General features: G+C 37.9%; 2 protein-coding genes across 3 annotated transcripts in view; both read left to right on the top strand.

Annotated features, from left to right (window-relative positions):
• The window catches only part of LOC117114931 (NFX1-type zinc finger-containing protein 1-like), a 12,451-nt gene extending 4,616 nt beyond the window's left edge, over positions 1 to 7,835 (top strand). The window contains exons 1-2 of one of the 2 annotated variants that reach the window (XM_033258555.1): positions 389 to 998; positions 2,727 to 7,835. In XM_033258555.1, the coding sequence (XP_033114446.1) occupies positions 395 to 998; positions 2,727 to 6,958 (4,836 nt within the window). In that variant the 5' untranslated portion in view covers positions 389 to 394 and the 3' untranslated portion in view covers positions 6,959 to 7,835. Of the gene's footprint in view, positions 1 to 388; positions 999 to 1,751 lie in introns of those variants that run through there. The other variant, XM_033258554.1, reaches the window with a different exon arrangement.
• Positions 7,836 to 9,453: 1,618 nt separating this feature from the next.
• The window catches only part of LOC117114946 (NFX1-type zinc finger-containing protein 1-like), a 14,553-nt gene continuing 10,693 nt past the window's right edge, over positions 9,454 to 13,313 (top strand). Inside the window, exon 1 of the mRNA XM_033258579.1 lies at positions 9,454 to 9,587. The gene's annotated coding sequence lies outside the window, so the exon portion shown is untranslated. The remainder of the gene's footprint in view (positions 9,588 to 13,313) is intronic.

Below are 13,313 nucleotides of genomic sequence, written 5' to 3'. Positions count from 1 at the left end.
TCGCGTATTTTATTATCAATTCTCAACAAAGATACTAGATATAAAAACAAACTGGAATAGACACCCAGACAGTGACATCGGTGAATACATAACCTCCTTGGTGGCGGTAGAAATCGTTGCTATTATCCGAATAATACACAAAACAATTAAAGCATAATCATGAATCAGTAAAGAATAAAACAACAATACAGGGCAGAATCGCATGGCCGGACGCACTCTTAGTGAAAAAGTTTTCCTTCATTAGTGGAAAAGGAAGGGCGCCTTTTGCGTCTGGATATACTTAGCAACAGAAGGGCGCCCTGTACGTTGGGCACGAAGTATAGGAAACTGTCTCTTATACACATCTAGATGTGTATAAGAGACAGGTGCAACAGGTGAGGTGAAAGCATCCCTTATGTTGTTAGAATTAACTATGGAAGAATTATATGAAGTAGGGTTGATCTACGATAGGAACATTCGATCACGTTTTGACGAATTAAAAGAGTTTGTAAAAGAAGTGGAAAAAACTCAAGGTGAAAAGGTCAAACCTGCTACAAGAAGAAAGATTAATAACATAGATGACGACATCCCACCACCAAATAATTTCCGGGACATTCCGATATTTCCGACTTTGGAGGATCTGACCATGGACAAAATTCCATTCTTACGAAAGAATAAATTAGATGGAAGTTATGATAATGCGGATCATTATCTAGACGTTCAGTTTCGTTTGCTTCGAGAAGACATGATAAGACCGCTCCGTGAAGGCATCATAGAGTACCTACAGCACAAACACGATAGGCATAGACGAATAACTGACATACGCGTATATAATGACGTCACTGTTGAGTACCCGATATGTTCACATGATTGTGTAATATACAAAGTTCGCTTCGATGTCTCTCGACTGAAGGGAGTTCGTTGGCAATCTACAAAGCGCCTCATATACGGGTCATTGGTATGTCTGTCTACAGATGATTTCCAGACAGTTTGCTTTGCTACTGTTGCGAATCGTGAACCAAAAGATCTTGAGAATGGGTTCTTAGCTGTCTCTTATACACATCTAGATGTATACAATGAAATAGTATCGGCTCGATGAACGCAATATAAATAATTTAAATAACATGAGTAACAACTATACAGTGAGACAAACATTTAATTTCTGGATACCAACCACGCATTTATAGCTTTGATGGCAGACGGAAAGAATGAAGCTCTAGATCTTGTACGAGATGCGTATGGGGTTTTGTAACGTTGACCAGATGGCATGAGGCAAAAATGAGAATTACCGGGATGAAAAGGGTCACTGATAATGGACGTTGCCTTATTGATAATAGGTTGATTATACAGAGAATGTCTAATGAAGGTTGTTGTATACCGATTGTTCGAGAATATATATATATATATATATGTATATGTATATGTATATATATGTTTAAATTTTTTCTGTATTTTTTGTATATTTTAAATGTTTTATATATCATATATCTTATGGTTGTTGACCAGGGGTTTAGAGATGACCACTAGCTGTGTTGGCCTTTAGAACATATCATCTCTAGTCACGCATCTGGTCAATATGTATTTATCTATATCGTGACGAATTTTTAATAAATAAATAAATATATATATATATATATACATATATATATATATATATATATTGTATATATAATCAATCGTATATTTTCTATCAAATCTATGGTTATTATGCATAGGCTAACTCAGTTTCATGTATAACCGATGTGAACTTGTTTTTTTTTTTTATCTTCAAGGTTATAAACGGTTAGAAGAGGTTCTTAGTAAAGACCAGGCTGAGGCACTAATACAGTTGTCATCTACATATTTTGGTTTTGAAAAATTACTTAACGAGCCCGAAATACGCCGAGATCTTCGCACATTGATATGTCGCGTACTTATTCATGCTTGTCAATGTACTACGTCTACAGTTTCCTTAAATGCCCTCTTAAGTAAAGTTCAAAATTCTATGTTTATTAAGTATCATATGCATCAGCATATTTTGGCATTGAAAAATGAAAGAGGTCCTAGAGTGAGACACGAAGTAGAAATCCAGGACATCATCACTGTAATTAGAATGCTTGTCGAACGTCTCCCAAGTGCCACACGAGAGGTAAAAGCATCACTGATGTTGTTAGAACTAACTATGGAAGAGTTATATGAAGTAGGGTTAATCTACGATAGCAACATCCGATCACGTTTTGATGAATTAATAGAGTTTGTAAAAGAAGTGGAAAAAACTCAAGGTGAAAAGGACAAACCTGCTACAAGAAGGAAGATTAATAACATAGATGACGACAACCCACCACCAAATAATTTCCGGGACATTCCAATATTTCCGACGTTGGAAGACCTGACAACGGACACCATTCCATTTTTACGAAGAAATAAATTAGATGGAAGTTATGATAATGCAGATCATTATCTAGACGTTCAGTTTCGCTTACTTCGTGAAGACATGGTAAGACCACTCCGTGAAGGCATCAAAGAGTACCTAAAGTACAAACATGACCGACATAGACGAATAACCGACATACGCGTATATAATGACGTCACTGTTGAGTACCCGATATGTTCACATGATTGTGTAATATACAAAGTTCGCTTCGATGTCTCTCGACTGAAGGGAGTTCGTTGGCAATCTACAAAGCGCCTCATATACGGGTCATTGGTATGTCTGTCTACAGATGATTTCCAGACAGTTTGCTTTGCTACTGTTGCGAATCGTGAACCAAAAGATCTTGAGAATGGGTTCTTAGAGTTAAAATTTGAAATAGAAGGCGAATTAGAAAACACAAGAAACGAAAAGTTCACCATGGTTGAAACATCTTCATTCTTTGAGGCTTACCGTCACGTGCTTCTGAGTCTTCAGTTGATTACAGAACAGAACATGCCTATGAGGAAGTACATAATTGAGGCCAACCATGAAGTCAATGCGCCATATTATTTACGCTACAACAGGAATATGACATATGACCTTGCACCTTTAATTGATAAAGATACTCCGAAACGTATGCTTGTCAAGATAGCAGGAAATACATGGCCATCCGCTCACTCTCTTCAACTAGATGATTCTCAGTTCAACGCATTAAAAACTGCATTGACCAAAGAGTTTGCAGTAATCCAAGGACCTCCTGGAACTGGTAAAACCTACGTTGGTTTGAAAATAGTGCATGCGCTACTTCATAATAGGGAATGCTGGACCATTGATGGTGTGCGTGCTGAGGTGAAAGAGAGTCCTATATTCGTTGTCTGCTATACGAATCATGCCCTAGACCAGTTTCTTGAAGGGATTTATTCATTTCAACGTGATAGTATCGTGCGTGTTGGTGGGAGAAGTAGTAGTGAGACTTTGAAGAAATTTAACATAACAAACCTTCGACAGGAATCACGGGAGCGGAAAGAAGTACCAAGACACATACTCGACATGAAGAGAGAGCTTCTTCAAAAACGAAATACCCTACGAGATGTTATGGAACATGCCATGGAAAAGATCAAACTGACAACAACCGGAGTAATCGATGAACTCTTCCTTGAGACATGGATGCTAGACAAACATTACACATCTTTGACAGATGGAAGAGAGCAGTCAATGATGTCTTGGTTAAATTTGGATGGGGGAGATAGCAACATAGATATCGATACTTATTTCGGTTTTATTGAAATCAACGATGAAAAGGAGAATGAAGAAGAGGAAAATGAAGACGACGAACAACTGGAAGTGGCCGAGGAGTCGGATTTGATTGCAGAGCAACGGTTACTTAATATCGATGATGCAGATGAGGGCACAGGCCTATCGGCGATGCGAAGTACGAGAGAGAAAGATAAAATTAAGAACACTGTTAGAAAACAACTTGCCTTTGATCCGGAACAAATGGGACGATTTAAAGACAAGGACGGTTTCCAATTGCCTAAACAAGGAAGAAAAAAAAGAATGCGAAACTTTAAATTGGAGCTTCAAAAAACGGACAAAATGAGCAATGTTGAAGCTGCTAGAGTGCAAAACGTATGGAGTCTAAAAGGTAATGATCGTTGGCGTCTATATCGATTTTGGACATCCCGGTATTGTGATCACGAACGACAGTTACTATTCGAAAAGCAGGAAGAATACAATACAATAGGAAAACAACTTCAGGAACTCAGATTAGAAGAGGATCTCCTTCTAATGCGAAATGCTAAAGTGATTGGTATGACAACAACTGGAGCAGCGAGATGCCGAGATATGATTCAAAGAATCAAGTCAAAGATTGTCATTGTTGAAGAAGCAGCAGAAGTACTAGAGGCTCACATAGTGTCCAGTTTGACCGAAGGTTGTGAACATTTAATACTAATTGGTGATCATCAACAACTTAGACCAAATCCGACTGTATACGATCTTGCCAAACGGTATAAGTTGGAAATTTCACTTTTCGAAAGAATGGTAGAAAATGGCATGCACTGCGAGAGGCTAAACACTCAGCATAGAATGCGACCAGAGATATCATCTCTTATGAAGAATCATTTCTACAAAGGTCTTCAAGATGCACCTAGTGTACACAATTATGAAACTGTCAAAGGAGTCGCAAATAATATGCTATTTATAGATCATGATCACAAAGAAGCATCCGACAACGATACGCTGAGCAAATCCAATGTATACGAAGCAGAGTTTTTAGTAGGCTTGTGTAAGTACATGATCCAGCAAGGCTACAAACCATCAGAAATTACGATTCTTACAACCTACACGGGTCAACTTTTTCAGTTCAAAAAACAAATGAAATCTAATTTCTTTAAAGGAGTTCGCGTTTGCGCAGTTGATAATTTTCAAGGCGAGGAAAATGAGATCATTCTTCTTTCTCTGGTAAGAAGCAATGACGAGGGTAAAATTGGATTTCTGAAAGAGAAGAATAGAATGTGCGTGGCACTATCAAGAGCAAAGAAAGGACTATTTTGCATCGGTAATATAAAGCTTCTAACTCAGGACGACCAGTGGAGGAAAATTGTAACAGACCTTCGTCAGAAAAATCTACTCAGCAAAACTATTCGACTGTGTTGTCAAAACCACCCAGGTACAGCAGTGGATGTACAGCAGCCAAATGATTTTACGAAGTGTCCAGAGGGAGGTTGCAGTAAACCATGCACTTATAGACTTGATTGCGGTCATGTTTGTACGTTGCCATGCCACCCATACGATCCTGAACACAAAAATGTCAAATGTTCGAGGCCATGTACCAAGGTGCATTGTCCTATCGGTCATCCATGTAGGTTTCGCTGCTATCAAAAATGCGAACTAAAATGCACAGTTTCGGTGGAAAAGTTTCTGATGTGCGGACATGCTCAGATAGTACCCTGCTTCAAAGAAATAAGTACAGTAACGTGCATTTCGGATTGCATAAAAATTTTGCAATGTGGACATGCTTGTAAAGGAAAATGTAGCCAACCATGCACCAGTACGTGCAGAGAGATTGTTTCTAAGCTGTGGCCTTGTGGACATAAGGGCGAGTATCAGTGCCACGTGGATGATCCTATGTCCTGTTCAAATCCATGCGGTGCCATTTTGAAATGTGGCCACCCGTGTCAAGGAACCTGTGGAGGTTGTAAGAATGGCCGTCTACATCAACAGTGTTGTTCGAAGTGTGATAGAACTTTAGTTTGTGGTCATGGATGTCTTGAACCGTGTACACGCAACTGCCCACCGTGCAGAAAATCGTGTGAGAACCGCTGCGTTCACAGCAAGTGTCCAAAGAAATGTGGGGAAAAATGCACACCTTGTACAATGCCATGCGAGTGGCGGTGTCAGCATAAACAATGTACCATGCAGTGTGGTCAACTATGTAACCGACGACGATGTGACAAGCCTTGCAAAAAGACTCTCTCTTGTGGTCATCAATGTGCTGGTCTTTGTGGTGAGCTGTGCCCAAGGAAATGCTTGATTTGCGATAATATCGAATTGACAACAATAATGTTTGGAAGTGAAGATGAACCAAACGCAAGATTTATTCAATTAGAAGACTGTGGACATGTGATAGAATCAACGGCATTGGATGCTTGGGTGGATCTGGAAGATGACGGAAGTACAAATGTGCAGTCGAAAGTTTGTCCAGTATGTAAAACACCGATTAGAAGGAATCTACGATATGGTAATATAATAAAACAGCTACAGATGGACATAGAGAGTGTGAAATCCAAGATACTTGGAGATGAGCATAAAATACGTCTTGATAAACTTCGTTTACAAAGAGAAATTCAACGTTTGTCTGATAAAGAGTGCGGAACATTTCTTCTCAGTGAACTAAGTACATTATTGACAGCAGAGCAGGTTGTTGACATGAAAAACAAATTGCAGTTTGTTTCAAAAGTGGAAGAGATTAAAAAAGCAGGGGATGGAAAAATTAATTCAAGATATGCAGTTATTGAAAAACGTATAAAGAAGGAACTAGATACTTGCAAGGAATTGATTCTCAAACCAAGAAATCACTTTAGTGAACAAATGCTAGACGATATAGCGTCAGAACTGCAACGTCTTTCATTCTATATGGAACTGTACGTGCTTAAAAGTGAATTGCGTATTAGAAAAATTAGCTCAGAAAAATTAGCAGATTACACACACTTTGTAAAGAAACACGTTACTTCAATCGGTCCTCTCAAAGAACAAAACGTAAAAACCATTATATTTTGCTTGAAAAAAATCAGCGAAGAATGTGGGGTTGTTCCAGGGATATCAGATACAGAACGAGTGCAGATTGTACAGGCTATGGGTCTATCCCAAGGTCATTGGTTCAAGTGTCCAAAAGGTCATATATATGCAATTGGTGACTGTGGTGGCGCAACGGTGGAGAGTAAATGTCCAGAATGCGGGTCTACTATTGGAGGTACACAACACCGCCTTCGTAGTGACAACCAACTGGCAAGTGAGATGGACGGTGCGTCATACGCTGCCTGGTCGGAGCAGACTAATCTAGAAAACTACGGAAACATGTTCTAGACATCGGATATTACCAAATAGCGCCAATTCAAAATTGAATTTTATATATAGGCCTAAAATTTTAAATCATGTCTTCATTAATTTTGGTTCAGTAATGATCAATCTGAGCATTTTTTAAATTTCGGTATAAATCCTTGGTACTCGGTAAAAAAAAATAAAAAACAACACCAATATATATACCTCTTCACCTCTACTTGTGATGAAACAGGTTTTAATTTCATCTGTCCCGTGTGAAAGACACATTTAGCACAAGTGAGTGTACATACAAAAATGTCATGTTGCACTTATAAAGCATAGACTCTATTAAAAAAAGAATCATAAGTTGTCTGTCATACAAAAAAAAACAAACAAAAAATTTCTTCATTAAATTAGCGCCCTGTATGATTATTTTAGTAAATGGTAGTAATCGATATACAGTACATAGCACAATGAAAAATCGTTTTAAAGCGCTTAACCAACACGGACAACACATTTAATTGTCAAATTAAATGTGTACGTGTACGTGGAGTACAAGAAATCAGATACGTGGCAATGTCAAAGTATTGTTATAGTTGTATTGTGTATAGTATGGAATTACAATAATCAACAAGTTTCAGGACATCATCAGTGGTCATGAACTTCATAGTGAAGTTTAAGTGTTAGGAGATGGTTTTACATGCGTTGGTGATGTCAATTTCCATTATGGAACCCGAAGATTATATAGTTAATTTGGACTTTTAAATAATATGGTCTTTTTGAGGTGTCACAAGCTACATTACTTTGACTTTACGATTTAATTTCACTTTTGTTGTTCGGTCTATGTTAATCTACTATAATAAATAAATCATGCATCCCATATAAAAATAATGATGATAATAATAATAATAATAATAATAATATAGATGTGTATCAGCGACAGGTATATATATATATATATATTATTGATGTAATATGCATAGCATGGTATGTTTATAATTTAAATGTTATTTTGTGTTTTCGCTTAAAAATGAATATCTATTGGTGGTGCAACATGTGTCGTTATTTTATTGACATGACATTTACATTTTTTTTATTAAGCCTTACTTTAGCCAAAACTAAAAGTAGGGCCTAGGTCTATTTTACAGCTCCGTTATAAATTTCTTTAAGCCCAGTTTTCATGAAATCGCTACAGTGTTTTCACTGCAATCGTTACACTGCCTAGCTGCTCCGACGCAATCGGGAAGAGTCCTCGATTCGACCGACCAATCAGTGCCGCCGACAATCTGCCGGCGATAGTGTAACGATTTAATGGAAACCAGGCTCATATGCACATATATGATATGATCACATGATGCTAATTTGAACAGATAAATAGTACAGTATTGATTATACCAGTTTTATGGTGATTTTTATGAAAGGCTAAATAATGAATGAATGAAAGAGGTTAATAATTGATTAATAAATGCTTGCAGTACACCACGTAGATGAAAAGAATTTTTTTTTCTGTTGCGAATCGTCATCAGGGGAGTAATTACAGTACAAATTGAAGCCCAGAGCACATTGCGTTAGCCTTCGGATCGTGCCAAAGCCTTCCGCGCTCAGTGAGCATTTGGTCGACTCGACGACTGTATACCAATTGTCGTTGGTGCCTATGGCCGATACATTAGCTGCGTTATGGTCTCCATTTGATGACTGTGCGCCAGAAAATTCGTTAAAATAAAGAATAGGCTAAGGCCTATAAAATGTAATATGTGTCTTTTCTAGTACTGCTAACGTGTACACCTGCTATTTAGCTGGCATATGACATTATTCAAAGGCTACACCATCACAAAAATCTCATAAAAACTTTTTGAATACTAGGCCTATAGAAAAATTAATATACGGTTGTAAAGTATAAAAAGAGATGAACTATCAAATTCATTAAAAAGAAAAAAAAAGAACAAAATACGAATCGAAAAGAGAATAAATGATAAACTACAATATTATGATCAGAAAATATAATTGTTTCAATTAGGCCTATATTTAGATATTTTATTTCATATAAAAAATTAGGCCTACCTGCTGTCATGTTTGCGTGTGTATGTGTTGTGTGTTGGTTTGTTGTTTGGGTCTGTGTGCTGTAAGTTTGTCATGTTTGCGTGTGTATGTGTTGTGTGTTGGTTTGTTGTTTGGGTCTGTGTGCTGTAAGTTTGTGTTTAGGCATGCCCTACACAAGATTTTTTTTAAAATCTTCTCGGGCAAGTGCCTTCCTCCTTTTCATTTTTTTCTCATAAACTCATTGTTAATAATGGTTTTTTGTTTTTTACTATTTGACTGCAATTGGAAGAAAATAAATATCTTTTGAATAGCTTCACAAATAGACGCGCATATATAGAAGGCCTACCGTTTTTACATAGACTCTTACCTTTAAAAATCAATATATTTTTCCGAAAACAAACAATACAAAGGCTAACAAACATACATACGTCAAACGTTTTCTGGGATTTCCCAGAGATAAAGTGAGCTCACCTTTGCATTTCCTGTATAACACATAGGCCTACAGGTAATACGTAATTAGATGATTGGTTTCCATATGATTGTATTTTAACGATGTCGATTTAATTACTGATATTCACGTCGACCGTGGACACACAGCGTTTTTGAGGGCATACTTCAGTTCTCCGGTTCCTTGGTAAGATTCAATTTATTAACTTTGATGCCAGACAAATTTACTGATACAAATATTTTTGCAATACACCATAACATATACTCTAATGCCAATTGGAGGGACAGAAGTTTTAAGGATAAAGGAACTTAACACTGGGCCGCCAAGAGCGGCTGCGGGCCCCGGAATTTTAAATAGAGGGGGCAAAGAGAGAAGGACTTTCACAGAAGGACGGCGTATCTACCTCAGCTCCACCATAGATGGGGCTGAGGTAAGAAAATTTATGATTATGGCACCTCTGGACGGCCGGAAATGACACTTAAACTTGAGTAGAATTTTCTTTTCCCCCCTCAATTTTCGCACTTTCCCCGGCCTCTCGGGGCCACTGGAACTTAATACTAGGAACGTCCTCCCAGTACATTATTCAATGGCATTCTGGTTGTGGTGGGTAAAGCCGAACCTTACGGACTCCAAAAGTGTAAGTGTAGGCCTATAACAGGTGTCGAATGATAGGAAAGGTCCACCACCACAGATTTAAGACGCACGCGTCAGTCACGAGCAGGCTCCGAATACTGCCTCAGGCCGCCTGCTAGGTAGGAAACACACAATCACACGAGCGAAGAAAACCACATTTGATATTAAAGGACACAATGATCGTGTTGCATAGCTCTCAACGTTGATGACTTATATATAATTTAACAGTGTTATATATACAGTATACTAGGCCTATAGAAGGATTAATATACGGTTGTAAAGTATACAAAGAAATGAACGATCAAATTCATTAAAAAAAGAAAGAAAATAGGAATCGAAAAGAGATTAAATGATCAGAAAATATAATTGCTTCAATTAGGCCTATATTTAGATATTTTATTTCATATAAAAAATTAGGAAATGACAAGTAGCCTATAGGCCTACCTGTTGTCTCATGTTTGCGTGTGTATGTGTTGTGTGTTTGTTTGTTTGTTTGGGTCTCTGTGTGCTGTGAGTTTGTGTTCAGGCATGCTCAAACAAAAGATTATTTTTTAATCTCGGGCAAGTGCCGCCTTCTTTTTCATTTTTTCTCATAAACCGATTGTTAATAATGATTTTTTTTTACTACAATTGGAAGAAAATAAATGTATTTAAATGAATAATTAATAGTTTCACAAACAAACGCATAAACAAGGCCTACCGTATTTACAGACTCTTATGTTTAAAAATCAATATATTTTTCCGGAAAAAAAACCAATACAAACAAAACGATAAAAAGCTAACAAACATACATACGTCACACGTTTTCTGGAATTTCCCAGAGATCACGTGAGCCTACCATTCCATTTCCTGTTTAACACATACAGATAGCGATCGCATACAGGTAATACGTAATTGGATGGTTGGTTTCCATATGATTGTATTTTAACGATGTCGTTCAAATTATTGATATTCACGTCGAGTATGGACCACGGGTGGTGCCAGCCGGGGGTGGGGAGCAGGGACCAGGGCCCCCGTCGGGGAGAGCTGCCCCCCACCCCCGTCGGGGAGAAAAAGCACAATTCGTCGGGGAGGAAACAAAATTATATATATTTCCTACATATTAGTAGACTATAAAATCGACTAAATAAGATATTTGAAACCCTTAAATTGTCAAAATTTCCACTTTCCATGGACCACTTTCGAAACCTTTTAATCGAAGCTCGACCACGCCCACTTTGCTATCGTCGGGGAAATCTGACCCCTCGTTAGGGCATGGGGGAACCTCGGCTCTGGCGCCACCCCTGGTATGGACACACAGCGTTTTTGAGAGCATACTCAAGGACTTTGACAGATCTACCTCAGCCCCACCATGGTTGGGGGCTGAGGTATGAACATTTATGATTATGGCAATTAAATTTGAGTTGAATTTTTTTTTTTGGGGGGGTCTCAATTTTTGTTAATTTACAATTCTTGTGGGAAAAACACATGAATGGTACTGGATGAATTTAATAGTGAAACTCGGATAGTTTAGATTTAGAGTAAGCTTAAATTACACCTCCAAGAAAGGCGAGGTGAGAAAATTGGAATGTTATAGTGGTACGACACTTTAAATCACAATAAATTAAGAAAAATATTAATCCTTCGAAGGATTGTGAACTCTGTCTATTTATCCGGATCCGCGCAAGTAATTTCATAGACCAATGATTTGTAAGTCATATGGCACTATATTTTAATTTAAATTAGCTTCCTTACAGCACTGTCACTTAAATTTATCTACAATATAACCAATTTTTGTTAGGGTTTCTGAAATAGCTTCAATTTTGCGAGAACATTTATTAAGACAAGGATCCTACAAACCGCGAGCTCATGTGTTGGGTATTACAAGGCAATCACTACGGGAAAATATTGCCACACCTATATTCAATTTAAAACATCAATTAGTTTGACGCAAGTAACCGACCATGGTAATAATGAAAATTTAAGAATGTGATGTAAATATACATGTACTGTTATCATGATGAAGTTGATAAGGTAGCCGTGTTAGTATAGATGATAACAGTAAATGAAAAAGACAAAGTCGACACTTTTAGTATGTTCAGTTTTCTGATTTTTTTATTTCCATTTGTTTTCATAATGTATATTAATATTTTATCATTGCAGTATCACATTTAGGTCTATCTCCCCTGGCCCTGATGAAATTGTCATGGGCGGATACAGGATTTAGCAAAAAGTGGGGGGGGGGGCAGCGCCAAAGTAAAGATGGACGACCAGCCAAGGTACGAAGCACTGAGGGCATTGGCGGATGCAGCCTACCAGAAAAAAGATGGAGGGGTGTAATCTGCCAGCGAAACGAGCAGCCTTAGGCTGGGGGCCAGGGGCCGCCGAAGGCCCCCGGCGGGGTACACGGGCAGAGCCCCTGGTGGGGGTTGAAGCCCAGCATATTTGAGGAATATGAGATTGTATTGAGTCGATTTTGACTATCTAGCATGGTAGTTTTCAGTAACAAATAAATAAAAAAAATAGGTGTATGTCTTTTAAAAGAAATTTTAATATGCAATATGCAACTATGACATGTGTCATTAAATTAGTAATAATTCATCTACTCACAACATAATCTTTGACAACGTGCAAAGGCTCATGAATGTACACCATTTCAAAGAGAAATTTCACTTCTTGAAAACATGATGAAGTTTCTCAGCAACATTGAACTTAAAAATCACAAAATCAGGAAAAGGGAAAACTAATATCCAAAATCCGTTAAAAAAGTCGTCAAACAACAAAATCCACTACTGTATATTAACATTGAGTAAGTGTTCTATTTCTCACCACCAAGTGGATTTATGAATAGCACTCTCCTGTGGTGTTTTTGGTAGGAAAAGAAGACTTAAACACTTTGGGTGTAATTTTTTTCTTTGCCCCCCCCCCCACCCAAAAATCCGTCTGGACCCGACTGGAAATAGGCCTAGGCCCTAGGTTTAGGTAGGCCTACTTTGTTTCATTTCAATTAGAGACAACAGGATTATACAATTTCATACACTATATCTTTTAAATTACACAATATGATTAAACCAGGTACTGTACTTGAAAACAATAAGGAAGCAAAACTTACACGTCAAAAGTATCAAGGCGAGTTGATTGGCCGAGCAGTTAAGTCAGGGGCACCGTGACCTATAGCTCTAGTATCGGCGTTGGTTCGAACGGCTCACTCGCCAATGGTTCCGGTGGTGGAACAAGTCTTCTCGGATAAGGACTTTAAACCGTAGGCCCAGTGTACGCATTTGGCTCGTGTGCACTTTA

This window comes from Anneissia japonica, unplaced genomic scaffold, assembly GCF_011630105.1.
Source record: "Anneissia japonica isolate Jap-2015-1 unplaced genomic scaffold, ASM1163010v1 scaffold288189_len579620_cov203, whole genome shotgun sequence".
Taxonomy (NCBI): Eukaryota; Metazoa; Echinodermata; class Crinoidea; order Comatulida; family Comatulidae; genus Anneissia; species Anneissia japonica.
Note: the sequence above shows the minus strand (reverse complement) of the source record. Positions and strands in the feature narration are given on the sequence as shown.